Source organism: Parasteatoda tepidariorum, chromosome 5 (genome assembly GCF_982258835.1).
Source record: "Parasteatoda tepidariorum strain Cologne lab strain chromosome 5, Ptep-v5.0, whole genome shotgun sequence".
NCBI classification, from domain to species: domain Eukaryota; kingdom Metazoa; phylum Arthropoda; class Arachnida; order Araneae; family Theridiidae; genus Parasteatoda; species Parasteatoda tepidariorum.
In genome coordinates this window covers 14,601,971-14,628,377 of record NC_141759.1, presented here as the reverse complement: position 1 = coordinate 14,628,377, position 26,407 = coordinate 14,601,971, and the positions used below count along the sequence as shown (strand labels likewise).

General features: G+C 33.5%; 1 protein-coding gene across 1 annotated transcript in view; it reads right to left on the bottom strand.

Annotated features, from left to right (window-relative positions):
- Nucleotides 1–4,865: 4,865 nt before the first annotated feature.
- The window catches only part of LOC107443935 (cytochrome P450 3A9), a 36,466-nt gene continuing 14,924 nt past the window's right edge, over nt 4,866–26,407 (bottom strand). Inside the window, exons 8-14 of the mRNA XM_087163428.1 lie at nt 26,217–26,329; nt 22,312–22,462; nt 14,707–14,867; nt 11,848–11,936; nt 8,288–8,431; nt 6,327–6,489; nt 4,866–5,250 (exon numbers count right to left, since the gene is read on the bottom strand). Coding sequence (XP_087019554.1) covers nt 5,152–5,250; nt 6,327–6,489; nt 8,288–8,431; nt 11,848–11,936; nt 14,707–14,867; nt 22,312–22,462; nt 26,217–26,329 — 920 coding nt within the window. The 3' untranslated portion in view covers nt 4,866–5,151. The remainder of the gene's footprint in view (nt 5,251–6,326; nt 6,490–8,287; nt 8,432–11,847; nt 11,937–14,706; nt 14,868–22,311; nt 22,463–26,216; nt 26,330–26,407) is intronic.

Genomic DNA, 26,407 nt, shown 5'->3' with positions numbered 1-26,407 from the left:
CTCCAACTCCAAACAAAGCAAGGCCCTTTTTAGGGCCAGAAACTACAGACTCAAACCCCATCCCAGAGACTGAATCACAACCACAGAACTTCATCGACATGGAAACTATTGATACTACTCCTCCGAAACGGAGAAAGAAAAAGAAGATGAAAACTTGGGACAACTCGGCGTCGCAAGCCCATGAAACACCGGACGGTGATAACACCCAGCCTGAACCAACTCCTACTCCCGCAACACCTGTGGAACCAGTACCGACGGAACGTGAGAAAGAACCCGGAGCCGAGGCGACGGTGGACCCTCCTGATTCCACTCCAACACCTAAGGACTCTCAACCGAGTAGAAAATTGAAAACCCTTATCAGAGGATTAAAGACTGATTCCGAAATACCTCAATTGGAGAAATACCTAAAAGAACTCAAGAGAAGTGGCCAGGACTTTAGGCCCCTCCCACTTTTCCTCATCATCCAATCGGATACCAGAGTCAACAGAGACATCTTTAACATCAGTTCTATGCTAGAGAGAAAAGTACAGATAGAGCGTTTCCGAGGGAGACGTTTTCAAATTCAATGCTACAGATAGCATAAATTCGGACATACCCAGCGTAGCTGTACAGCGGATCCCGCCTGCCTAAAGTGTGCTAAAGTCCCTTACTCGTATGAATGTACGAAACCTATCTCAGAACCGGCGACCTGTGTCAACTGCAACGGTGAGCACCCAGCTTGTTTTTCGGGCTGTGGTGCAAGACCCAGGAAAGTGCCCAAAGGAAAAAAGACTCTTCCCATAAAAACAACTGATTCTGCTAGTCGTTTCTTACGACTTTTTACTGAGATGAAAGAACTCTTAAAAGATGAAGAGCTTGTTAAGCTTCTTCGATCCCTACTCTCAGAGACTTAGACGATCGGCCAATCACGAGCCAGCATCGAGGAATCCATGCCTTCTCAGCTTTTTTGTTTTTTGTAATCGCAGCTTGCTGTGATATTTTTTATTTAAGAGATTCTCTTCCTCTCTTAGGAGCGGTAAGTGCCAGAATCTTCATCATAGATCTATCTAAAATCCGATGAATCGGTTAAGGACGCTACGCGGCTGTGTACCGAGCTACTTGTAATTTCTAACGTTCTAAATGTTTCATTACACTACGTAGGTGAATGTTATACCTTTTGTCATACAAAAAAGGGAAATATTAAGAGTTGAATAATAAATAAAAATTTTTAAAGTTTATTTATATTGTCTTACTTCCTCAACCGCTTTCAAAACTATAGCCGGACACATGGGGTAATTTTCAAAAAAGTTGCCGGTCAGCAATGTGTTAAGTAACGGATATATTTTGCTAACACGTTGAATGCCACCCTAATTTTACTTGCCTTGCTCGTCTGGCTAAAAGGTAAATGATTACAAACTAAATTTTCAAATATTATACAGATTTTGCCAGTTTTTTAAAAGGTTTAGCAAGACGTAGTTAGACTTAGACTGAAGTTGTGTTCGGAATCCCTGTCCGAAAAGCGGACACTCCACTCCTCCATCATGTAGTAGAGCTTGTAGGCGCCTGTTGTACTGTCGTTATGCAAGAAATACTAGAGAAGTAGCAGAAGCCATGGTAGACGCAAGTTTATACTCTGTGTCAGGCTAAGTAAAATTGAGATGATAAATCAATATAAAATGAAAACTGAGTAAGTGGGACAAGTTAAGTAAATATATAGGGTATCCGTAATAATAATAATGGGGGAGGGTTATTAACTTATAATGCTTTGAGAGGATGCAATCTGATAATAAAAACGAAGTAATAGGATTGTGCTGCATCATATCTGGAAGTAGTTCCTTATTTAAAAGTTCATTAAAGCCTACTGGATCTGGGTTTTTGGCCTTGCTGAAGAATGATATATTTAGTTTACTAATATATTCGCTGATGGTATTTAAGTTTAGATCATTTCTGATAGCATTATTTGGTAAATAGTATGGGGCTCCAATGATACGCTTCAGTAGCTTGTTTTGGGTCGTTTCTAGCTTTTTTAGTTGAGTCTGATTTATACATCCCCAGGTGGGGCATGCATATGTTAATATAGGCCTTATACACATTGTGTAAAGTTTTTTTTTTTTGAGATTAGGGGTAGTGGAGAACAGGAGTTAATAATTGGTCTCAGTCAACTATATGCAGCATGAGCCTTATTGATAACTTTCTTTATTTGTAGGTTCCAAGTTAGTTTGTTGTTGATAGTGAGGCCTAGGTAGTCTACCTGGCTGACTATAGGGATGATTTTATCAAAGAGAATAACATTATTATTGATGCTTTTCTTATTCTTTTTTCTGATGATCAGCATTAGTTTAGATTTCTCTGCGTTAATCAGGATTTTATTGTCCGCACACCAAGTATCTTTGTTTGGCGTGAGATTGTTCATATTTTTAACAGCTTGGTTTGCATTTAGAGATCTAATTGCTATAGCCGTGTCGTCGGCGTAGTAAGTTATCATTTGGCTATTGCAAGAGGGAAAATCATTCGTATAGATTAAAAACAGGATCGGGCCTAATATACTTCCCTGCGGTACACCCGCATGTATATTCTTTTTAGTAGAAAGTTGATTGTTCAGTCTTATTTGAAAAGTCCTACTGCTGAGGTAAGAGTCTATAATTTTAATGATATTGTAAGGTAGATTTTGGTTGATAAGTTTGGTTATTCGTGGCTGGGTGGCTTAGTTGGTTTGTCGTCGGCCTTCTGAGCCCAAGTTTGCGGGTTCGATCCCCGGCCCAGACACCGGATTTTCAGGATGCAGAAAATCCTCAGCGGCCATGTCGCATGATTATGCGGCATGTAAAAGATCCCTGGAGTGCCTTATTGGCTCTTGGCATTTCCGGCAAAATTAAATTCCTAGTGCACTTTAGCATCCAAATAGAGTCTCGGTGCTGCCATCTAGTGTGGCAGAAACTAGACGTCCAAATTAACATGACCAACGGTATCTCACCCATTGTGGTGGTCCTGAAAGAGTGGATACCACCTCTGGAGAACGCTCTAGGTCTGCTTATCGGCAAGACCGATTGTGCAGCTCATTGGAAATAAAGAAAAAAGTTTGGTTGTTAGAGCTTTATACCAGACGTGGTCAAAAGCTTTTTCCACGTCTAGCATAAATAGGGCTGTAGTTTCTTTCTTGAAGATGCCGTCGCTTATAAAATCAATTAAGCGTATCAGCTGCTTAGTGGTGAATAGTTGTTTCCGAAATCCATATTGTTGTTCTTTCGGTAGAAAGGTTATTAATGGCTCAAGTCTGGAAAGAATAATTCTTTCTAGAATTTTTCCCAGGTTGGGCAGCAGGCTGATTGGACGGAAGTTCTCCGGATGTCTTGAATCTTTGCCTGGTTTTAAACAAGATGATAATAGCATTTTTCCAATTTCTGGGGAAATAATTCATGTTGAGGCAAGCGTTAAAGATGTTAATGATATCATTGAGTTTATTGAAAGGTAGTTGTTTAATCATTCGATTATTAACATTATCTTCTCCTGGAGATTTTCTATTATTTAGTTTTTTAATGATATTAACATTATCTTGATTAACATTACTACTTGATAACTCTTGATTAACATTATCTATAGGATTGTGGCTTTTGTTGTTAATAAAGTAATTTTCATAAATTAAGTTGATCTTCTCATCAGCATTGTTATTGCTGGGGAACGTATTTAATGAGAATTGTTTCTCTACAGTATCAGCAAATATTTTAATCTTATCATCGTCACTATATATATATTGCTATTATTGAAAATAATAGGTTTGCTTATAACTTTGGTAGCTTTAAGCGACTTAGACATTATACAGATAGTCTGGTCTGTGATGCTTAAGTTCGCAACTTTATCATGCCAGCTATTGTTTCGATACTTAGTACAAAGTTCTTTTATTTCCTTAATAAGTTTATTAAGTTCTCTTTTATCAGCGGGATTTCTATACTTTTGCCATTGTTTTCTTACATAGTTTTTATAATGAATCTTATCTTTAATGTCTCTTGGGAGCTTTTGATAGTTATCAGCATCTTTTATAACTGTAGTGGCATCATTTAATGCATTTTGGATTTCATTAGTTAGCTGTGTAACATTATTTTGTACACCAGTCTCATTATTTGGTAAAAGTTTTTTCTCTTCTCATTCAAAAATTTATCAGCAATTGATTTTGTAAATTAGAGAGATTTTAATGATAAATAACTGTTTATCTTAGATCATCTAAATAACTGCACATTTGAAAAATTATTGTTTGGAAGTGAATCGTGTTGTGATGATTTCACCCTTAAGACATTGATGTTCCATGCTGACTATCACAAATATATTATTTTAATGCTAAATAACTTATTATTTTATATTAATATATTTAGCATTTATTGATAAATATATATGTTATGGGGTCGTTGGGCTACCGAAGCGGGGGTGCCATCCCTTCCGCAGAGGATCAAAATTGTGATGGCATGTCTTCGGATCATCCTCCGGGATGTTTCCCAGACCGTCGCCAATAGCCCATTGTGCAGCTCTAGTGTGACGTAAAGTAACAACAACAACAACATATATGTTATGGAGTCGAGGATTAGCTTCAATGCATTCTAGGGGATTTACATTTAAAGCTTTTATTAAGGAAACCATACAAGACAACACAAAATAATCATAGCTAACACATCTTCTCCCCGTTGCGGTCCCGAGAGTGAATGTGTGAGGAAAGTCTGCTTTACGACAGATGGCGCTGTAGTGGCGTAAGCAACATGTAAATTATATTATTTTGACCTAAATTAATACAAAATAGTTAAATAAGTATGAAAAACATGATAAATTTGCGTCAAAGGGTTAATAAACGTTAGAGAACTTGCTAGATGGTATTACAAAAAACTGAAAATGAAACAATAATCTGTATATTTTTTTCTTTCTATTTTTATTTAAAAAATTAAACACAAACATTTTAAATAACTTCATTTATCACTTTCATATGCATGAAATAAATCCTTTTTTTTTCTGTACTGTTTATTTTTCCTTCATAAACCATCCTTTATACAAAAAATAGTTCTAATACGGATTAAGATTATAGTGAGTTATATTTACAAAAAGAAGTATGTATAGAGTTATTTTTTTTAATTTTCTTGAATATGCCGGCTTCTCACAGGTGAAAATATGAAGCAGTGCGCATTCTCAATTTTACAATGTTGAATCCGCACTTGGATTAATTTTCTCTAAAGCCAAAGGTAGTTCGGTAACACTGAGGAACACTGAGTATTTCTTGTATTCCAAAGGCACCTGAAAAAAAAACATAAATTCATTTTTGTGTTTTGCAATATCTCTAGTTTTTATTCAGTAAATTTCATTTCATTCATTCAGATTTTACCATCTAACACATTGCAAGCGGGTCTAGTAAAAATAAATTTTTGAAATTTCTGCAGTCATCCCCTCAAACCATTAAGATTTGAATCCTAGAACGTGAAGATCGGATCACTGGCGAAAGCTATTCAGGGTGGTCCGTTTTTTTTTGTTTTTCCCACTGTACTTTATTTTTGGAGGATATAAAAAAGCATTGATCACTTAATTCACAAATATTTGAAAATTTCCTAGCATTTCTTAAATTACTGACGCGAAAAGCATGGAGAGAAAACCATACTGATTAAAAAAAGCATAGCGTAAAGCTAAAAGAACAAATTCATAATAAGTGCCTTAGAATAAAAAATAATTTCATAAAAACATGAATTAAAACTTCTTAATACCTCCTCATGCTTTTCAATATTATATTCAAACTAACTTTGAATATTGGTGTTCTCCAGTTAAGTTTGTTGACTACATTTCGAAAGTAGTTTGCAGTTCCTATATTAAAAAAAAAGTAATTTTAGTTAACTACTATTGTAATAAAGTAATTGTAGTTTTTTTCCGACCACTGGTACCCCAAACACATCACCTCTACCTTGTATAATCATTTTCTTCTAACTAAACATTTCGTCCACTGTGTAATAAACACAATTATTTAAACGACACTGATTTGGAATAGATTTCCTTATTTCGAGTATACAACTGAAACAGAATGTGAAATCTAATATTAAAATAATCTGTTATCTCTTTTGCTACATAAATTGCCTCAAGACGTTTCTACTTGTGGCCCCACTGTTTTAGCTTCCGAATTATTTAAGAAAATGTCTTATCCAATATTTATTATCAACTCATCAATAACAGGAAACATAAAGTGGTCTATACAAAAAATTTTCACTACAGATACTGGTTCATAACAAGTAATTTTTTTTATTAATTTGTCTAACACATTACCTAAAAAAAACAATACTGAAAAAAAAACATGATTTGGGTTATCTATAACATACAAAAATTCTTACTTTTGTTGTTGAATGAGTTCTAAATTTGTAATGATGTAATATATTAGCCATGCATAACTTGATCTCCAACAAAGCAAATCTCATTCCCAAACAATTCCGTGGGCCCTCGCCAAATGGTAAGTATGTATATTGTGGGTGTTTAACCTTAGATGAATCCATGAACCTAGAAGCGAATAATTAAATCAAATAAATACGAAAAAAAACAGAAAGTGTATCATCATAAATAATATTTTTTGCAGCTTTTGTCGAAGAAAATAAAAAAGACGCATTTTAAATGTCTCACACTTGAAACAAAGCTATAATTCCAAACTAAATACACACCATCTAGCAGTAAAGAATGATTTAGGTTTCAGACCGGACAAAAAGTTTATAAATTTTTCAAGATATTAATCATCATCATCATAGTTGGCCACACAGCCCAATGTGAGCCAATGCCTTCCTCTGAAGATTTCTCCACGACGACTATCTCCGATTTATCTTTGATTTCCAATTTTTTTCATTAATTACAAGAAAATCTGACTCCACTGAGTCAGCCCATCTCAACCGTGGGCTTTCCCGCGTTCTCTTTCCAGTGGATCTAAAAAGCAGTATCTTTTTTATTGTGTTGTAGTCGCTCATTCGAATCACGTGGGCGATCCAATTCATTCTATTTATTTTTATGTATTTAATAATATCAGGTTGTTTATAAATCTTGTACAGTTCAAAGTTAAATATCCTTTTCCAGTTATTGTTTTCATTTACACCACCAAGTATGCCCCGCAAAATCTTTCTCTCAAAAATTGCGATACAATTTTCCTCCAGTTTTGTCATTGTCCAAGCTTCAGAGGCATATGTCAAAACTGGCCGGACAAGAGTTTTGTAGATTAAGAACTTTGTTTTCCTTGAAAGAAACCTAGAATTACTAAATCCTCACTGCCCATAGACAGCCTTATTCTCCAAATAGTCGGTTTTTTATTTCAGGAGTAATTTTGTTGTCAATGGTAATAATTGATCCTAAGTAAGTAAAACTCCTCACTGTTTCAAATCTATAAGAATTTATTTCAAGATAGGATTTGGGACTCTGTTTCTTGAGAATAACATATATTTTGTTTCATCTACATTTATGACCAAGACCATTTGCCTTGCAGCCAACTCAAGGGCGAGAAATGCCTCTTTCAGTGCAGGAAGGGAACGTGCAATTATATCAACTTTAAGATATTAAATTTATGTTAAAAATGTCCAATTTTGCCAAAGTTTTTTCATTAGAGGAAAATCATTATAATCAATAAATAATTCTCAATTTTTGTAATTTTTTATTCGAAAGAGAAATGCAATGTTGAGATATTTTTTCAAACATTAAAAATTGGAAAGAGAAAAAACACGCTTTTTATTTTTAGAAAACTGTGGCTTCTTGTCATCGTGACACTTTACGCCAATTTCGTAATTAGCATATAGAAAGTGAAAAAAAAATCATTATAATCCATAAACAAACCTGAAATAAGGTGGGTCAAATTTAGATCATTCCTGATGTTAAGAACCTCACCTTGAAAAGACTGACGAAAAATAAGCACGTGAGGCATAGATCCATTTATCCCGCGCCTGAATTCAGGCCTGATTTAAAGTTTTCCTCACCCGTCAGTGCTTGTCTGAAAGAAGGCTACGATAATCGGAGATTTTTGCTCCTCTTGTGACGTCACGAGCCTGATGTCAGACCTTGTGTAAATGAGGAGTAAGGGTATATTCCTGTTGTCTTAGAACATCTATTTATTCTTGCTTTCAGAAAGCAAAGAAGCAACTTACTTCATTTTAAATTCGTCTGCGTTTGATATGTTCATTTTTTATAACAATTAAAATATTTCAATTATCTATTGTCTTTTTTGCTTTCATGTTTGCAGAAGAACAATGTTTAGACTGGTTTTAACTGTAACTGCTTATTTCAAAATGAAAATCATCACAAATTTCACATTTAAAATGAAACATACCTTTCGGGATTAAAAGTTTCGGGCTCAGGAAAAAACTCGGCATCGTAATGCATTGCGTACAGTGGAATAAGCACAGGTATTCCTTTTGCTAAAACTATACCTGTATCACCTAACTTGTAATCTGATGTCGTTATTCGTGCTGTCCTGAAAAAGAAGGATAATAAAATAAAACTAAAAGATTAACCCCTTAACTGCCGAGTAAAATTTACGCGATTCACTCCCCAGTGCCACCGTTTTTCGCTCAAGTGAACTTTCTTACGCGGTGTTTTGGTGGGGTAAAATGATGCACGCGTTGCAATTTAAAAACAGTTTACTTTTACAAGACAAGAAAAAGGAAAGAAAGAGAATACAAAATTTAAATTAAATAATAAAAATACAATATAAAAGATGTTAAAACTTAGCTGTTGTATGATAAATCCTGAAACATGGTTGTACACATAAACCAACATCACATTCATTGCACTGATAGCGGGATTCACGACGAATTTTTTTCTTGAACAAACAGCACATTTTCGCGATGCATTTGAAGACGTTGATGGAAAGAATAAAAAGCACCAAATACACACGAGGAATGAAATCGAAAAAAGAATGAACCCGACCTTACTCAAAAAGAGACAAGCAAACGATTAATACCATATCACTTTTCCATAACATCCTTTTCCCATTCCCCCTCCTCCAAAATTAGTAATATATTTGCAAAGCAAACACTTTCAAGGTCATTTTACTGCATTCTGAAGTAGGGGTGTAGTTCTATTTATAGCAGCGCAATGCAAAGCATCGTACTTCGGGAAAGCGTATATATACGCCTGCGGCAGTTAACATATCGTCTGGCCGAGACGTATATATACGCCCGCGGCAGTTAAGGGGTTAAATTAATTTCATTTCAAATTTTAAAAGTTTTTGATTGGGAAACTAAACGGTTTGAAAAGTATGAACCAATTTTTCACGCTTAAACTAGTGTTTTTTAAATATTTTTTTTTAATTGAAAGTGTTTGTAAATTTTATGGTTAACTATTTAATTTTGATTTCATGAACTATATTTACAATAACTGAAACAACAAAAATATGTTATCAATTTCAATACTTTTCACTCATTAAAATATTCATTTGGCTTCAAGATATCGCCTTCAGTCTGAACATGGCTTATAGCAATATCTAAAAAACAATAGAATCATTATCATCAACTGAAACGAAATTTATGGGATTGATGGTTATAATAAAATGATGGTTATTAATATAGTTAATATAGACTGATGTCCGGTATGCTGCAAGCCAGGTCTGAATGGGTTATGAAATATAACATACCTGAATACCTTGAGGTGCATTTTTTAAAAGCAGGAAGAATTAGACAATAAGCTTAACCTAATTGCAATTTCACGGTCCAAGATAGAGAAAGATTACTGATTCTGGCAAATAATCTAACTCAGAAGAAAAAAAAATTACCGATACCTAACCATTTCCTTCCCAGTTTGTTGCCAGAGAGAAAAAATTTACACGAAAAAACCTAGATTTATTTCTAATAATTAATAATAATTTTTCAATCATCTCTAGGAGCTTTTATTAATTATATTTTTCATACTTTTTTCATAATTTTGTACTAATTTAAGTCAGAATAAATGAAAAATATTATATTTAGCATGAAACATCAGTGCCCTTTTCAAATTTGCAGTTATTCAACATTGAAATTATTATATATATTTTTTTTAAATTTCTAATAGCTCTCTTTAGCTATTGAAGCGCACTGAGCTCAACCTTCAGGTCCAATTATAATTATTTATACACTTTACCTCTTTGGAGCGGGCGAGTCATGAATGTATTCATACGGAATAAGAATCAGGGTGATAAAAATTTAAAAGTCATAGCTTAAGTTTGTGCATGACTAAATCGACTAACTTATCTTTTGCTTTCCCTTCAAATCTAACACATCATAATATAATAGATAAAGCAAATACAGCAACAAAAATAATCCAACCACTCATCTACAACCAGAACGTATCATTAAAACTAAGAAAACTGATATATACTTCGATGATTAGACCAATTCTCTCGTATGCCTCACCTGCATGGACAACCATACCAGAATTCCTCATGAAGAAGCTCAACCGATGCCAGAACAAGATACTAAGAAAAATCACCTGTGCAAGATAGTTCATCAGAAATACAAATATTCATAAAGACCTCAAGATCCCTACCGTATCACAATATATTCACAAATTAAATGGCCAAAAAATGCAATACAGCTAACTTCAACCAAATATTCAATTTTGATAACTACTTAAAAAAAATCAGACTAATAGCCGCTCACTTTACATCCGACGCCTCATATCACATTCATCAAAATAAACAAGAGCCTCAACTCACAGACCTCACAGATCCACCTATAGCATCAGATTCAACAACAACAATATTGGAAGATCTATCAAGCGTTTCCCCACGTAGACCATCAATCTGCATCCAGTTCTATAGCCACATATAGTTTAAAGCAAGCTGCTTTGTTTTATTTTCTTTATTTCTATTTATTCAAGCAAGGTGCTTGTGACTCCCCGTCATAGCTACCACACTGCCTGCTGACCACAAAGAACTCACACAATTCTAAATAACTCACGGTAGATGGGATATGGGCTGCGTCGCGGCCCAGGTGCCCAGCTAGCATAACTAAAGAAGAAGTTTGTTATTTTCAGTAATTTAATATCATGGACCGGACATGACATGAGATTTGCTTAATTTTACAGTATAAGTAAGAATAACAACGTTTCCTAGGTGTATTAATCGGTTTCGCAAAGCAATCCAGGCCCAAAGAAGCACGCTATAAAGATAGGTAAATTAAAAAAGAGAAAAATACACGCGTTTAACACGTTCACGCCGGGGTGACCCACCGGTGGGTCAGGCTGGATTGTCTCATCGGGCGGCGCACCGGAGTTAAAATTGGTAACTAATAAATTTTAGTTTTTAGTTTTTTCCTGGAATAATTAAAATCCACAACTACCAATTGTTTTTAACGGATGCAATTTTTATATTGAATTGCTTCTTCGCCGTTTAAAATTTCCATACAGTGAATTGTTATTGTTGAGAATAGATGAACTCTTCCCGAATATTATCTGATATTGAAATAGTTCTTCTACCAGTATTTTGTCTTTTCCGTCCCGTTTTCAGGCGCAACATCCGGCGTGAACGTGTTAAGCAGACCTCTAATGTCTAGAATTATACATAGATCAATCTAGAATACAGTTCGAGATATCTAAATATTAGAGATAATGTAGACATTGATATATTATGGTGATATAAGATACCCAGATTTACAAAATTCAAAATCTCTAATATCCTCATAATATATTAATAGTATAGTAAAAAAATATTTTCGTTTCTTAAATTAATTTTTTCTAATTGAATGTGGAGTTGTGAATTGCTTGCTTTTATAATATAAATAATTATAACAATAAGTATTCTAGATGCGTTTATTTTTTTGTAAAACAATTTAACAATCGAGGCTCTAAAAAATTCCAGGTCCTAAAGTAGAATGCGATATGAACTAAAAAATTAAAAAGAGAAAAAGTACTCACATTAAACCAGGTGGATACATTCTCAAAGTTTCTGATACGACCGCGTCCATAAGTTTCATGTCTCTCACTGCATCGTAACCAATTTCGCCCTAAAAAACATAGAGCTTAAAAATTTAATTTTTTGTTTAATGGCCTATTATAAAACAATAAAAAGCTTCTTTTTATGCGTTCTTAAACAGCAAGACCTCAGTAATCCGAAATAATTGAGACAGCACTCTCATCGATTAATCGAACTATTCAGGTATAGGTTATGGATTATTAACGTAGGTATTAGATTGATTTTTCATAATAAACTCCGAAAATTGATATTTTTTAATTAAATATAACTACGTAATAATTGCCTATTCCTTCGAGTAAGTATAAATATATTTTATTTTAAAATTAATTGTCTTAATGTTCTAAATAATTTTTAGCTCTTTTTTTGTTTAAACCCTTAGTACAAATGGAATCTAATCTGAAGCTTTAGCTTTTTTTTAAAATTCAATTACCTTTATTAATATTCTATTTCAAACTTCGTAAAGCTATATTCCTATTCCATATGTTATCATTTTCTCTCTCAGATATCATAACATGCTTCCTTTTAGTAGAAGTAAATGCCATGATGCTGAAACAAAACTATACTTAAATTAATAACAAAAATGGATTAATTCTTTGCGGTCAGATAATATTAAGAGTGTTTTTGTGATTTTGAAGGTTTCATGCACAGTTGAAATAAAAGTTCATATTACTGGAACTGATTAAAGAGTTAATCCTCCCTTTCCTACACAGTGCACTCAATTTAGTAACACTTATTACAAAAATATTGCAAACCACTAAAAGTGTAAAACTATTAACTTCTAAACATCCACCGTTTCAAAGCAACCTCTGTTTACTGCCACCCCATAGACTGCTGAACTCAAACTGTCTTTTATTTAAACTTTTAATACTATTTCATGATGCATGGGATCTGGGCCTTCTGCGCGGCCCAGGTGCAAATAAAGAAAGAAAGCAACCTCTGTTTCTTAAACAGCATAAGAGTCAAGTATATCTCTTTACCAGACGGCCCAGAGGTCCATCAGATTTTTAAATTAGCGGCAAAATCTATACTGTAAAATGTATTCCTTTCTTTTTTAACCCTTTCGCACCGGACGGGACATGTGCTGTCCATGTCTGGTAAATTTTTGATATTACGGCTGGGACAACATATGTCCCAGTTACTGAAAAATATCTAGGACAGAAAATAACGCCCACTTTGGGCTCCAAACCGATTTTAAGGCCGTCTCATCGTTCTGAGTCCATGAATTTCTCACGTCAATCATTCCAGATCTAATCAAGCAAGCGACAACTTGCTACGGACAGCGAATACATATTTTCGAGCGGTAGTTTATTAACTGCGATTATTGTTTTAATAAATTCAATTTATTAGGTTTTCAACCACCACTATTTCTAAACAATTTGAAGGCTTATTCGAAGGCTCCTTCCTCTGATAAGGAGTCGAAATGAGTCAAAAAAGAATTTACCCTGAAAAATAGTTGGGACAGCTCGCTTATATTAGTGAGCCTTCGGAAAACACTGTAGAGGAGACCAGCAATGAAGTCGTGTCACCCAATCATAATGATTTGTTTGATGATGAAGTTGAGCTCCAGAACTAGAATCCACCGTCACTTTCAACTAACTTTGCACCACGAATGCCACTAGATAGTTTCATCAAGGGCCAAGCAAATTTCTCTATTGGCAACGAAGCCACCAAAGTGTATTCTTACTTCAAGATCTTTCCCAAAAGCTTTTCCATTTACACTGCCCAATGTACGAACGAAAGTATAGAAATGGAAAGAAAGAACATTTGGAAATGCGAACAAGGAAGTCAATAAGCAAAGGCCCTCTTCCTCCAAAACTATATCATCATCATCAACAACTTTTCAATGTTGGAAACCATTTCCCAATTGAAGGAAAAACGCACAATAGATGTGCATGGTGCGTAAAAATGAATAAAGAGGCACTCTCGAAAATAGTGTGCACCTCTTGCAACGTAGCAGCACTGTGCAAGAACTGTTTCCAGCCCTACCACCCCCTCAAGAAATCCAGACTTTAGATACTGCTGTTCCTCCACCACTACTTTCAAATTTTTCAATTTTTTACCTTTCTTATTTTATAACTGTTAATTTCGAAAAGTGTTCATAAATAAATACGTTAACAAAAATGTTAACACAAATGTACATGAAAATGTTAATTAAAAAAAACGTTGCCTAAAATAATCATCAAAATGTTAAGTAAAATGTCAATAAAAATGAGTTATGGACTCTAGAATTCCGGCCGGGACATACCCTGTCCTGGGATTTAGATGCTTTGTCCTTACGGTGGGACATATGCTGTCCCATCAGTGAAGCTTGTGAAATAATTGTTATTGGTGGTGTGCTGTTATGGGGACGCTTATGCGTCTCCAAGACCTTCAACCTTTTGGGCATGAAAGTTATTTTATCTAATAATCGCTTGGAGGAAAAATAACTGATCCCGTCAATGGGGAGCACTTGGTCTGATTTTTCGCCGTATTGAAAGGGTGAAAGAATTATTATTAAATTCTTCATGATCACCGAAAGGGCATAGAAACTTCAAGTATCTATAGAAGTTCGATGCATGCTAAATGAAAATAATCAAAATTGAAAAGTTTGTGAAATCAGGAAAATTTCAAATAGCTTTTATGAGTAGTTTGTTATCACTGTGGGGGACATTTGGGAACACTCTCTTATTTATAACTCACACGATATGATGCAGCTTAACACTTTATGATGCATAACTTTATGATACAGATTAACACTTCTCATCTTCTGACAAAAAAAAAGTATTTTTCACACACTTGGCATTGTTTTAAGATGTACTCACGTGCTTCTTGAACGCCTCATCCACTTCAGCAATTAATTTATCTTGCCATTGTTGGTTTGTTGCTAATGCATACGCCATGTAAGCTATCGTTGAAGCTGTAGTTTCGTATCCAACAAAATAAAATAGAATGCATTGAGCCACGAGTTCATCTTCTGACAGCCCTAAAAAAGAAGTTGTATACTTTAAAAAAAATAGTACTACTACTTCATGCATACTGTCCAACATCTGCGGAATTTCCGCAGTTCCAGAAAATGCATGTACCTGTGGTAGCTAAGATGGGGTATAAGGGATTTGTAAATTAGATTTAAAAGAATTTGGTCATCAGTGCATATAAATTGGTCTAGTTAGTTATGTAATAGTTCCAAAGGACAAATGAAGCCTTGGTAAACAATAAAAAAAATCAATTTGTTTCAACATTTATACTTTAGTTCACTACAATTACATAAAATACCTATGCTATAACTTCATATATTACAGTAGATTTAAATCAAAATTGAAATAAAGTAAAATGCTTCACACATTAATGTGATTGCTTGATACATTAATGTATCCTAGGAGTCAAATGCTTACCGAAACATTGTCACTCAACTTAATAATGTGACGGATATTTTAATGAATTTAAATTTTATTTATCGCGTGCAAACTTCTGATTAATTTTTAATTAACGCGTGTGTTTTTGAGCCAATTATTGAAAAAGTACATATATTAAAAAAATAAATAAATCGCAAAAATTTTTAAGCTCAGTTGAAACGTTAATTAAGAAACTATGCAAGTAAATTCTGTGGATTATATATGAAAAGCTTAGTGGATGAATCAGGTAAGTGACATTTTCAGGAGAATTTATTTATCGGCGAAAATAACATAAAGTAGTCACTTCAATATAAGTATGATTAATGTAACAGAATTGGTTTTGCTTTTACTTTAATTTTCACATAATGATTGCAGAATTTCGATTTCAAATTATGCAGTTGGAAATAAAATGAGGCAATTATAATAAATTATAAGAGAACCCTGCTTTTTAAAAGATCTATAATAAATATTAGTTCTTTTGGAAAACACTGTCCCCAAAATCTTAAATTTTTGGAATTGAAATAGTTATAAGAATAGTAATTGATAGAAGAAAAAAAAACTCATTTAGTTTATAGAAAAGCCATTTTTTGGTGGTAATTTTATTTAACACTACCTATTAGGAACTTGACTTTTATTTTTCTTTATTTATAAAATAAATTTTATAAATGCTACAATCTTCAAAAAGAATAATGCATTTTATAACTTTTATACGTTTTCTTAAATTAACAAATGGTTGCCAATTCTATTTAAACGCACTTCAAGAAAGCTGAAGTTATTAACAAATGGAAACCTAAATTTAAAGTGGTAAAAGTTTCACCATAGCCTTAAAAAATTGGTGGAAAGGATACTTACCACGGCTTTAGAAAGGGATAGATTATCAAAACTAGATGATGAGTTCATCATTATTCAGAACAGCTAGCATTTGGATTATAGGCCGAGTCAAGTTCTATGCCTTATGTCCTGCCGCTGATTAAGATTAAACTCTCATAATGTGCTCATTACATCTACCAGCTGAAATTTTCACTGGCGGATGTATTATTTAAATCTACAATGTTATCTATCCAACATCGCTAGAGTGCGGAAGATTAAAATATATATTAATTATAATTAATATTTTGTTGTGGTACATAAACAAATATCGTTTTCCTTTTCTACAATCTGAAGTAAATTTCCACAAAAAGCATCGAAATAAAAAAAATGGTAACCATTTCGTTATCAATATATTTGTAGGTACATATCAATTAACATTATCAGCTCACCATTATCAATACATTTGTGAGAGAATAATAATACTAGTAAAAACAAAAATTTTCCAGACCCTACTAAGCACTTATAGGTAAAACAATAAAATTTAATCTGTTTTGCAATTTTCTTACAGTGATAATTCAGAAACAGAGCAAAAGCATCAAAAAATGGACACTATCCTTAATATCAAAAAACTATTGGAAACTCCATAGCATGATTTTCTATCTCATGTAACTGTTAACGACAATGTCGGTATTGCAAGCCATGGTGGTTCAGGGGATAGCGCTCTAACTTTTCAATGAAGTGACCCGAATCCCAGTAATGGCAAGTCGATATAAATTTCGCATCCGGCTAGCACTGACCACAGTGCTAACGTATAATATCCTCAGTGGTAGACGGATCATGGGTTGGAGTCCCTTTGTCACTAGGCTAACCGTGGGTTGTTTTCCTCTCCATGTAAAGCAAATGCGAGCTAGTTTAATCAAAAGTCCTCCACGAAAGCAAATTTTCCCCAATATTTGATCCAGGAGTTCCCTTGTCTTCTGGATTAGGTTCAAAATTACTAGGCTACGGAGTTGAGCATTGGTAGTCGCAAACTCAATAATCGGTCTGCTGTTCAACAACGTCTATAAAATCCCCCAACTTCAGAAACAGAACTACCAATCAAGCATATTAAAGTTCAAGTCCATGGACTTCCTTCTGCCACCAATACATACTTGAATTGGCCAAGACAGGCATTAAAACACAAACAGTAATACACTTCAATAGAAAAGTGGGCGAGGCCTACAGGCTTCTCCCACTTTTTCTCACAATACTAATCGAAACAGATCAAAATCAACAAATCTTCTCAGTTACCAATATTTGTTACCTTCCGGTGAAAATTGAAAGGTTCCGCGGCCGGAGAAGCCCAATCCAATGCTACAACTGCCAAAATTACGGTCACACGCAGCGAATTTGCAACTCATAACCAAGATGTCTCAAATGTGCCGCAGACCATCGTTCTTTTGAGTGCCACAAGGTCATAACTACACAAACAAAGTGCTGCAACTGTGGGGAGGCACACACTGCCAACCACACGGGATGCAGCATCCGTCCCCAAAGGAGCTGCTCTAGTGCAACTACAGCTACAATTCCATCTACAACGACAGGTGAAGCCCATAGACTGGTTTCAATCATCAAAGAACTTTTAAAAAACAGAGAAGTTTTACAACAGCTGCAAACAATCATGCGTGAGTCCACTCCTGAATAATATCACTTTTGGACTAAACCTGAACTCTTTTTTTGAACTTTAGTTAGTATCTCTATTACTATACAAATTAATATTTTTGAATGCTGATCACACAAGATGGCGGCACTAAGGCTTAGCAAAATTTATGTAGAATCTTCATGATTTTGAATCCCGATTTTCTGTATATATGCTATCATCAATTTTTAATGCTCAATTCCAAATTTCTACTGCAATTAATGTAAATATCACAGATTAAGCATGTATTTCATGTTTTTGAATCACGATTTTGTGTATATATGCTATGATCAATTATTAATGCTCAGTTTCAAATTTCTACTGCAATTAATGTAAATATCACAGATAAAGCTCGGATTTCATGTATATCCATCTAATCATGGCCGTATTCATTTCTCAATGGCAATTAATGCAAATCTCCGATCAAGTTTGTACATACTTTTAATCATGGTTACTTTATTATAATGTTACCACATTTTTACATAATTCAAAATGTTTTATTCACTGTATATAATTTTCATGATGAATGGGGTAGGGGCCGCTGCGCGGCCTAGGCACCCAGTTTTGTTTAAAGAAAGAAAGGAAGCTTGTAATGCAGCAGAGATGCCAACTGCTCCGGGTTCTACAAATTGATTTTAAAAACGGTAAAGAACTATTAACTAAAACTAGGAGGCTCCGCCGCGACTTTACACATTGTCGACTCCCGGGCACCTCCACTCGCCGCGGTTTTATTTGTCAACTGTTTCACCGCCTCATCTAGTAACCCTCACTCAGAGGCAACCCTACGCTCGCCTCAATACAGCACTCGCAAAAGTCATAAATGAATCTTCGCGCTCATGGATATTTTTAAAAGTTGCTTGTTGAATTAAGTTAAAATTTTATCCTCGTTTAAGACTAGAAAAATTCAAATAACGAGAACAAAATACTTCGTCCTTCTTTAAAGAAAGAGGAAGAAAAATTTACATACACACAATTATTTCAGTTGATTACATACATATTTCGATTTAAAAAAATTTCAAATAGAAACTATTCTTGTAAATTAAATAAAAATCTGGAGTAATAAAATAGTCAATTATTCAGAATAATCAATTTCTTTTGAGTATCTTAATTAATAAACAAAATTTAAAAAAGTAATTCCCTACATAAATCATCACATTATTAAGTGTACATATTTTTAAAGATAAAAGTATTAAAAAAACTTTTACTCAGTTTCAAAAATAATTATTTTCATTTCCTTCATTTTTACAAGGTTTTATCAATTATTTCTATTTTGGAAAAAATATGTATTCTTCAAAATGCTTACAATATCTTAAAAAAATTGCATATATTTTATACTGAACAACTTTTGATTGACAGTATTTTCTTCATAAGAGAGTCTTTAAAAAAATTTGAAAATATTTTCATTAAATTTGTTCAAATATTATCTGTAAAATGCGTGCTATTAGGAAAACAAGGAGAAAAAATATTTTTAGTGAGGCCATGACATAAAGAAACAAATCTATGACATATTCACTACTATTTTCGTATAGTTAATTTATTTTTTATAACATCAAATCATATATATTGAAACTTAAAGTTGTGGCTGCTTAACTTTTTTTAATGTTTCTTAAATTCGTCAGGGAAAATTCCGATATTTTCCATTTTTCTTGCTTCTATCACTATTATTTGTATATATCTGAAATTACTCACCTTCGTTTTAATTGTTTCCTAATTAATTTTATCATATATTTTGCTATATATATTTATCCTTTCATTCTATGCTTCATTAATTTCATAACATATCCATCTTGTAACTTTTTATTCATAATTTTATAACAACTTCAGCTTAACTCAACAATTGGTCTATATATTTTATAATTTTTTTTATTCAGTTTTTGGGCTTCTAAATAAGATATGGAAAAAATACTATGAAAATTATTACATTTATTATCAATCTAAAATTCGGCCTTTTTTTCCTCCTAAGTGCGAAAACACATTTACTAACTTAAGGTAACGTAATTTAACACGATTCATCTATTTTAATAAGAAAGATTCAGAGAAAAGCAGAATCAGAAAAAGTGAGATGTGTATTTTAATTTAAATTCTGCTTCAAAAATGAGACAAAAGAGACACAGAAAACTTTTCTGTTATTATTTAATAGTCTTCATTAGTCTTTAAAATTCCAAAAGAATTTTTCAGTTGCTGGAATCATATAATAGTCTCATTTGTAACAACTTGTTTTTTAATCTTTTTTTACACAATAGCTTTTATTGTATGCTATTTGCTTTAAAAGTTCAAATATTTATTCTTGGATTGTCATGCAGTCTGTGAGTCTGAAAACTGTATGACCTATTTTATTTTATTTGTTCCTTGCAGAATGGTAATAATTGTTTCTTATTTGATAATAAAAATCTTACTTTTGCTGAGATAACTGATCGCAGGAGTTTTGTTTTATTATCATAACATCGATTAATTTTTTTGAGAAAAGTGTAAGTCCTCAGCCTTTCAACCCAACTGGTTTAAAACTACTTTCTTTACTTAAAGAAAATTATTAAATTTAAAAATTGTTAAGATTCTCTTAATTGACTCAATATCTTGTCTTTAATGAATCAGAAATAAATAAACAGATTGTCCTTATATTGTTATACAGTTATGATATGAGAATGTCAAAGTTGATGCTTACTGTTTACATTATATTTTTATTTTACAAATCATAAACAGTTTTCTTTAATCAAAATTGTAATCATAAATATACTTTAACTGCTACAAATTTTTCAGTCTTTGCTACCAAAGCTGTGGAGTTGGCTAATACGTATGAAGGAATTTATCGTTTGGGACATAACATTTACAAAAAAGTGTCAAATCTAAGTACAATTGTTTGGACGCAAATATTGTTGGCACTGCAAATGGGAATCATTACATCAAATTTAATCATATATATCAATGTCAGAAAAGTAAAAAAGAATAAATTCATGTATAAAGCTGACAGCAACAATCTCCTCATCATTACACGTATATAAAAAGAAAATGCTTAAAACTCATAAATTGTGTAGTTACTTAAATTAAAGGTTCTAAAAACTAAACAATAAGGTACAAAACCCTGCTGCATTATAGAATATTGTGTCCACATACTTGGTAAAGACACCATAAATTATTTGCAATAATTTTATAAAAATAATTAAAAAGCTATACCCTACTCATATATCCTACACCCACAACAAAACTTTATCCTAAAAAGGAAATTAAAAAGTAAGAAATAAATATGTGTTTCAGGAAGTCCGAATAAAAAGAGAATGATAATACACAAAAATTTTTAAAGCAGCTAAATTTATTCACACCTCATGTTCACTCATGCGTTTCTTAAATCGTATGTCGCAAGTGAAACATGCGCGAATTAATATTCGAAGATTTTCGCGAGAAAATTTGAAACCCGACTTGGCGAATTTAAGATTGGCGAATTTCAAAATAGGGTGCCAAGAAGTGCCCGGGAGTCGACAATGTGTAAAATCGCGGCTCTGCCCCCTGCTCGCTAACGCTCGCCAACCCCCGAGAATTGCTACGCAATCCTATGTGGTTCACGCCGTGAACCATGGCTCGCTACGCTCGCTCGCCAATGAACACAATGTTCTAGCACAAAGACATAATATATTATCATCAAAGACATAGTATTTTATCATCAAAGACATAGTATTTTATCATCAAAGACACAGTATTGTACTTATGTAGAAGAATTCTACCAATGTTCTTATTGGCTTTTAAAAAAGTATATTAGCTATTTAGATTGTACATGGTGAAAAAATCAAAACATTAGCTAAATAAGAAACATATTAGCAAAATAAATTATCAAATATTGCTTCACTAATATTCTGCATTTTAAATAAACGCGTTAAAAATTCAATGCTTAAATAAACGCGAAATATAAAAAAAATTCAATGCATTCAATACAAACACTTAAACGTTTTTTAGACGTTTAGGTAGCTCCCAGTAGAAAAGTATCAATTCAACAGCGGCCTTTTAAAGCATTCTCACTTCAATTAATTAATTAATTAATTCCTAATTGAGTTTAAATTAAATATTGTCATGTTTTTAGTGCATGAATCTGAATTGAACAACCTGATAATGCTCACTCTGGTTATTGTTATCTGGTTGCTCACTACGTGCTCTTGCGCGCCGAATCCAATCAAGTAAAAATGAAAACTGTTGCCAGCGCGAGAAAAGAAATATCATCGGTTTTATTGATACATACATACATACGTACGTATTAGCGTTTTATATAATATAGATTTGTAGATTTTCAGTTAATTCTACCAACTTTTTTAAAAGGTTCAGCAAAGCATAGCGGCGTTACACATAACCCTGCTATATATTTAGAAATAGAGGTGAGTAAAAACTCATAAATCAAACTTACTAACAAGGAATCATACTTGAAAACGCTACCACAAGAAAATATTTATTCGCAGTCGGGAGTAAATAGGCACCTTTGAATGCGGTTTAGCGAAACTATTCGCATTATTCATAATTAAAGTAAATTCCGTTAACGTAATAAAAATATTCATAATTAAACCTACATTTATACTTAAGTTGTTTTGGCATCTGTGTATTCGTTACACTACCATATTGATCGTGTACGTCCTCTTCTTCTTTTGTGTCCGTTTTTTTCACTTCAGGTTTTTGTTCTTCCACGGCGTCCATCAAACTTTGTAAAAAGTCATCATACCTCTGGAAAAAAGGAGGAAAATGTTTTTATTCTAGGAAGAGTGGGAAATATGAATATATATGAATAAATAAACTGAAAAACTGGAAATCATAACAGTCGAAATCACCACAAAATAATTGTTTGTTGAACACCAAACCTTTTAACACAGACCACTTTTTTTAAACACACACCATGGATGCCAACTGCTCCGGATAAGACAAAATACAGTCAAACCCCGCTATAGTGAACCTTCAAGGGACCGAAGTTTCGGTCCACTATAACCGGGAGTTCACTATATCCGTTAAGCAGGCAATTTAATTAATGGTTCCCATACTCCTCCCTTTTATTACACATTATTCAAATAAATGATTGAAAAATATTATGTAGTAGTAAAAAAATGCGTTATTTTTTACAACTCTTCGTCTAGCGCACAAAAAAAAATTAGTAATCTTTAGCTGATGAGCAATCCTGAATATCAAATATGGAAACACTTCCCGACTCTCAGATCTTGAATTTCTGTTATTCCGCTTTTCAAACCTGTCTAACCTGCCATTCGAGCACATAAAAGTAGTCTCACAAAATCACTTTGCAAATTCATCGACATTTGTCCCGATACTGGAAGATTGCGGCTTCTTCGAATGCTGAACCACTTCAGTAATGTTTCTTCAACATCCTTGTGATCTGCTTTTCTCAACTTTTTTCTGCTATGTAATTTTTTTTTCATGAGCAGAAATTGTCTATTATTTCAGCTGTGACAGACTGTAGATTTGGAGAGTTTATATTCCCTGAAAATATCAGCTTGATTACATCAATTTTCAATTTTTCTGATTATGCCCATTTTATCATCAATGGAGAACGTTTTACGTTTACTACTCGCCATAGTTTTTGACACTGGTTTGCAAGCTTTTTTTAACTGAACTGAGAGCAAAAAGGAGTTGCAATGAGGCTTTATCAACACAGATTAGTGTCCAACCCTTTGAAGAAAAATGAATAATTATTCATTCCCTCTGACAGAAAATGCATATTGATCCCACTGACACCTTACAGGTGCATCATCTACCTGGGTTGGAAACATCTGCTTGTTATGTTTAGGGATGGGGAAGTGAGATAAAAGAATCAAACAGGAAAAAATACTTATCGCTACATTCTCCTCTATAGATGGTTTTAAAAGTCGGTATATCTATTTATTTTGAAGTGGAAATTTCAAGATTATTACAAAAAAATGAAGAAAAATATCAGTCAAAGATAGAAAAAATTTCATTCGATCCAACTTCTTCACTTTTATTGGTTCACAATATCCACAAAAAATAACATTATAACGTGTATAGCAAGGCACGGGACCGAACATTTCGTTCACTATAAACCGAGTTCACTATAGCGAGGTCTGACTGTATTATAAAAAGGGGTGAGATCTACAAACTAAACTTTTTAAAATTTTAGCCAATTTTGCCGACTTTTTAAAACGCTCAACATGACTTATATGCACTTGGCTTGATAGAAGCTGTACCGGTAACCTTTCGGTGACAGTTACTAGTTCGCATTCATAGGCTCATAAGCATTGAAGTGGCGTATTACATAAGCCTTTCAATAATTTAAAAGAAGTGGTATTTAAATACCATATAGATCGAATTTACTAAATTAACGATCGCACATTGAAAGACTACCATTCGAAAATATTTGTCTGCTGTCCGGAGTAAGTTGTCATCTCTGCAACACACGTATATATGTTTTATATGGCTGCCAACTACTACGCCATTTCAAAATCTTTTATAGTGTTTAGGAAAACCTTATGCTTTCAGAATTCTGGTTAATTTTGCTAACAGTTTAATATAAACCTCAGAACGAAAATGTTACTAAGTGGTGTTTCATGACAAGTTTTAAATCATTTACAAGTAGTGGTGTGTAAAAAATATTTTAATTAAATTTTCGTTCAAAGAACATCAAGCACACATACAGTATGCTACCACTAGAAGAAGTTTTCCCATAAAGTATAAAAGTCTGGCATCCCAGATTATACAAAAAGACTAGTGAGAATTATTGAGAATATTACCCAAGGATTCTTCAAAAAAGGAACAACAGCGCTCCTGATGTTGGATGTGGCCAAAACCTTTGACCGAGTCTGGCATCAGGGCCTCATATATAAGCTCATAAATTTCAATATCCCCAAAGATCTAATATTACTAATTAATAATTATCTGACAAACAGAACCTTTCATATTAAGATCAATACAGTATTTTCTTCCGCTAGGTTCAATTCTTGGCCCTGTGCTCTACCTAATTTATTCAGCGGACTTTCCAAATTTTAATAATATGAGAAACATCACCTCAGCCTTCTACGCAGATGATGCAGCACTTATGAGCAGATCAATAAATCCTAAGAAGTCAGTTACTAATCTCAGTAATATCATACCTCATATCGAAGACTGGTGCACAAAATAGAAGGTAGCCATCAACACCACTAAATCTTCACTGCTAATTATTAGGAAATCAAGTAAAAAGAAAGTCATTTATCCAAATATTACTCTTTTCAATGATGCAATACCACTAGTTCGAAAGGCCACCTACCTAGGCGTCACTCTTACTAGTACTTTAAACTGGAATACCCATATTGAAAATATTCTTAGCAAAGCGCAAGGAGCCTATAGATCTCTGAAACCAATATTAAACTATAATTCAAAACTATCACTCAAAACAAAACGAACGCTATACCTGCAATGCATTCGACCGATCATCAGCTACGCAGCCCCTGCATGGAGCACAACCACTGTTACTCAAAAAAAGAAACTGGAGATTACTCAAAATAAATTCATCAGATATATCACTGGAGCCCCCAGATCCATGAGAATGAAAGATCTAAGACGAGAGTTAAAAATCAACAAAATAGATGAGCACATAGCTGAACTATGTGCAAGTTTCTTCAGAGATGCACTCTCTTGTCATACGTGCAATTACTTTAAAAATTTTGATTTTGAACTCATCAAAGACAACATAAAATATAGCCCGGCAACCTCCTTTTTCCTATCCGACGGAGTTTTGTCCCGTAAATTTTGTAAATAGCTGTAAATACTTGTAAATAATTTTGAGCATTTATTATGTATTTCTCCTTTTCTCTAAGGCTATGTGGTTACTGTGCACCTGAGAAGCTCGGGGTTAATACCTCGAAGGCAAAACCTCTTCTCTCTCTTAAACTTGTTTGTTCAATCTCACTACTTCATTTTAATTTTATCTCAGTAAAAGATACTGAACCCCAACTTTCACCTTTCAGTTGCGCTTCGGCGATTTATTATTTATTTCCACTCAGATGAATTAGTTAGAGCCCCTAGCGGGGCTGATGCTAAGATAACCATCACATATGAGTATGAGTATACAGAAGGAACATAGAGGATATAGCAGGGAAGTGACGTTTTAAGGGTTATCCCCGATTAATCAGGGCATTATGCGCATGTTTTACATAGCCCAGTTAGTTTTACTTTAGCCATTAATCGGCTTTAGTTTTGAGTATGCTTGCATGATTTTTGTTCCAAATTAGGTAGTGGTAAATAAAATGAAGGAAATAATTATTAGCCCCATCTTCTAATTAATCTTCATAAAAATAGTTCGGGTACCTCTCTTTCTCTTTTTACAATCATTTAAGCTCTTTGCAAATGTTACTTGTATGGTTCATCCACTCCCGTTCTTTATCTAGTAAAGTTTAAACTCAAGTTGATTCTTGATCGATGAAGTTTTTGACACAAAAACAAAAGTATTAACGAACTACAGTTTTTAAAAGCTTGTTACCACTCCTTTTTCTCTCCTTTCTTTGATGGTTTCTACAACAACTTTCTTAAAGAAATCCATTGGTTTCAGTGCTCCTAACCTGAAATATGCCTGCAGTCGCCGAGGAATGACACCTACAAAAGAAATGCCAGACATATTTTGAAATATTAGGTATTTTCTTTACCTTGCTTTGAAAATTCTGTAAATTTCTC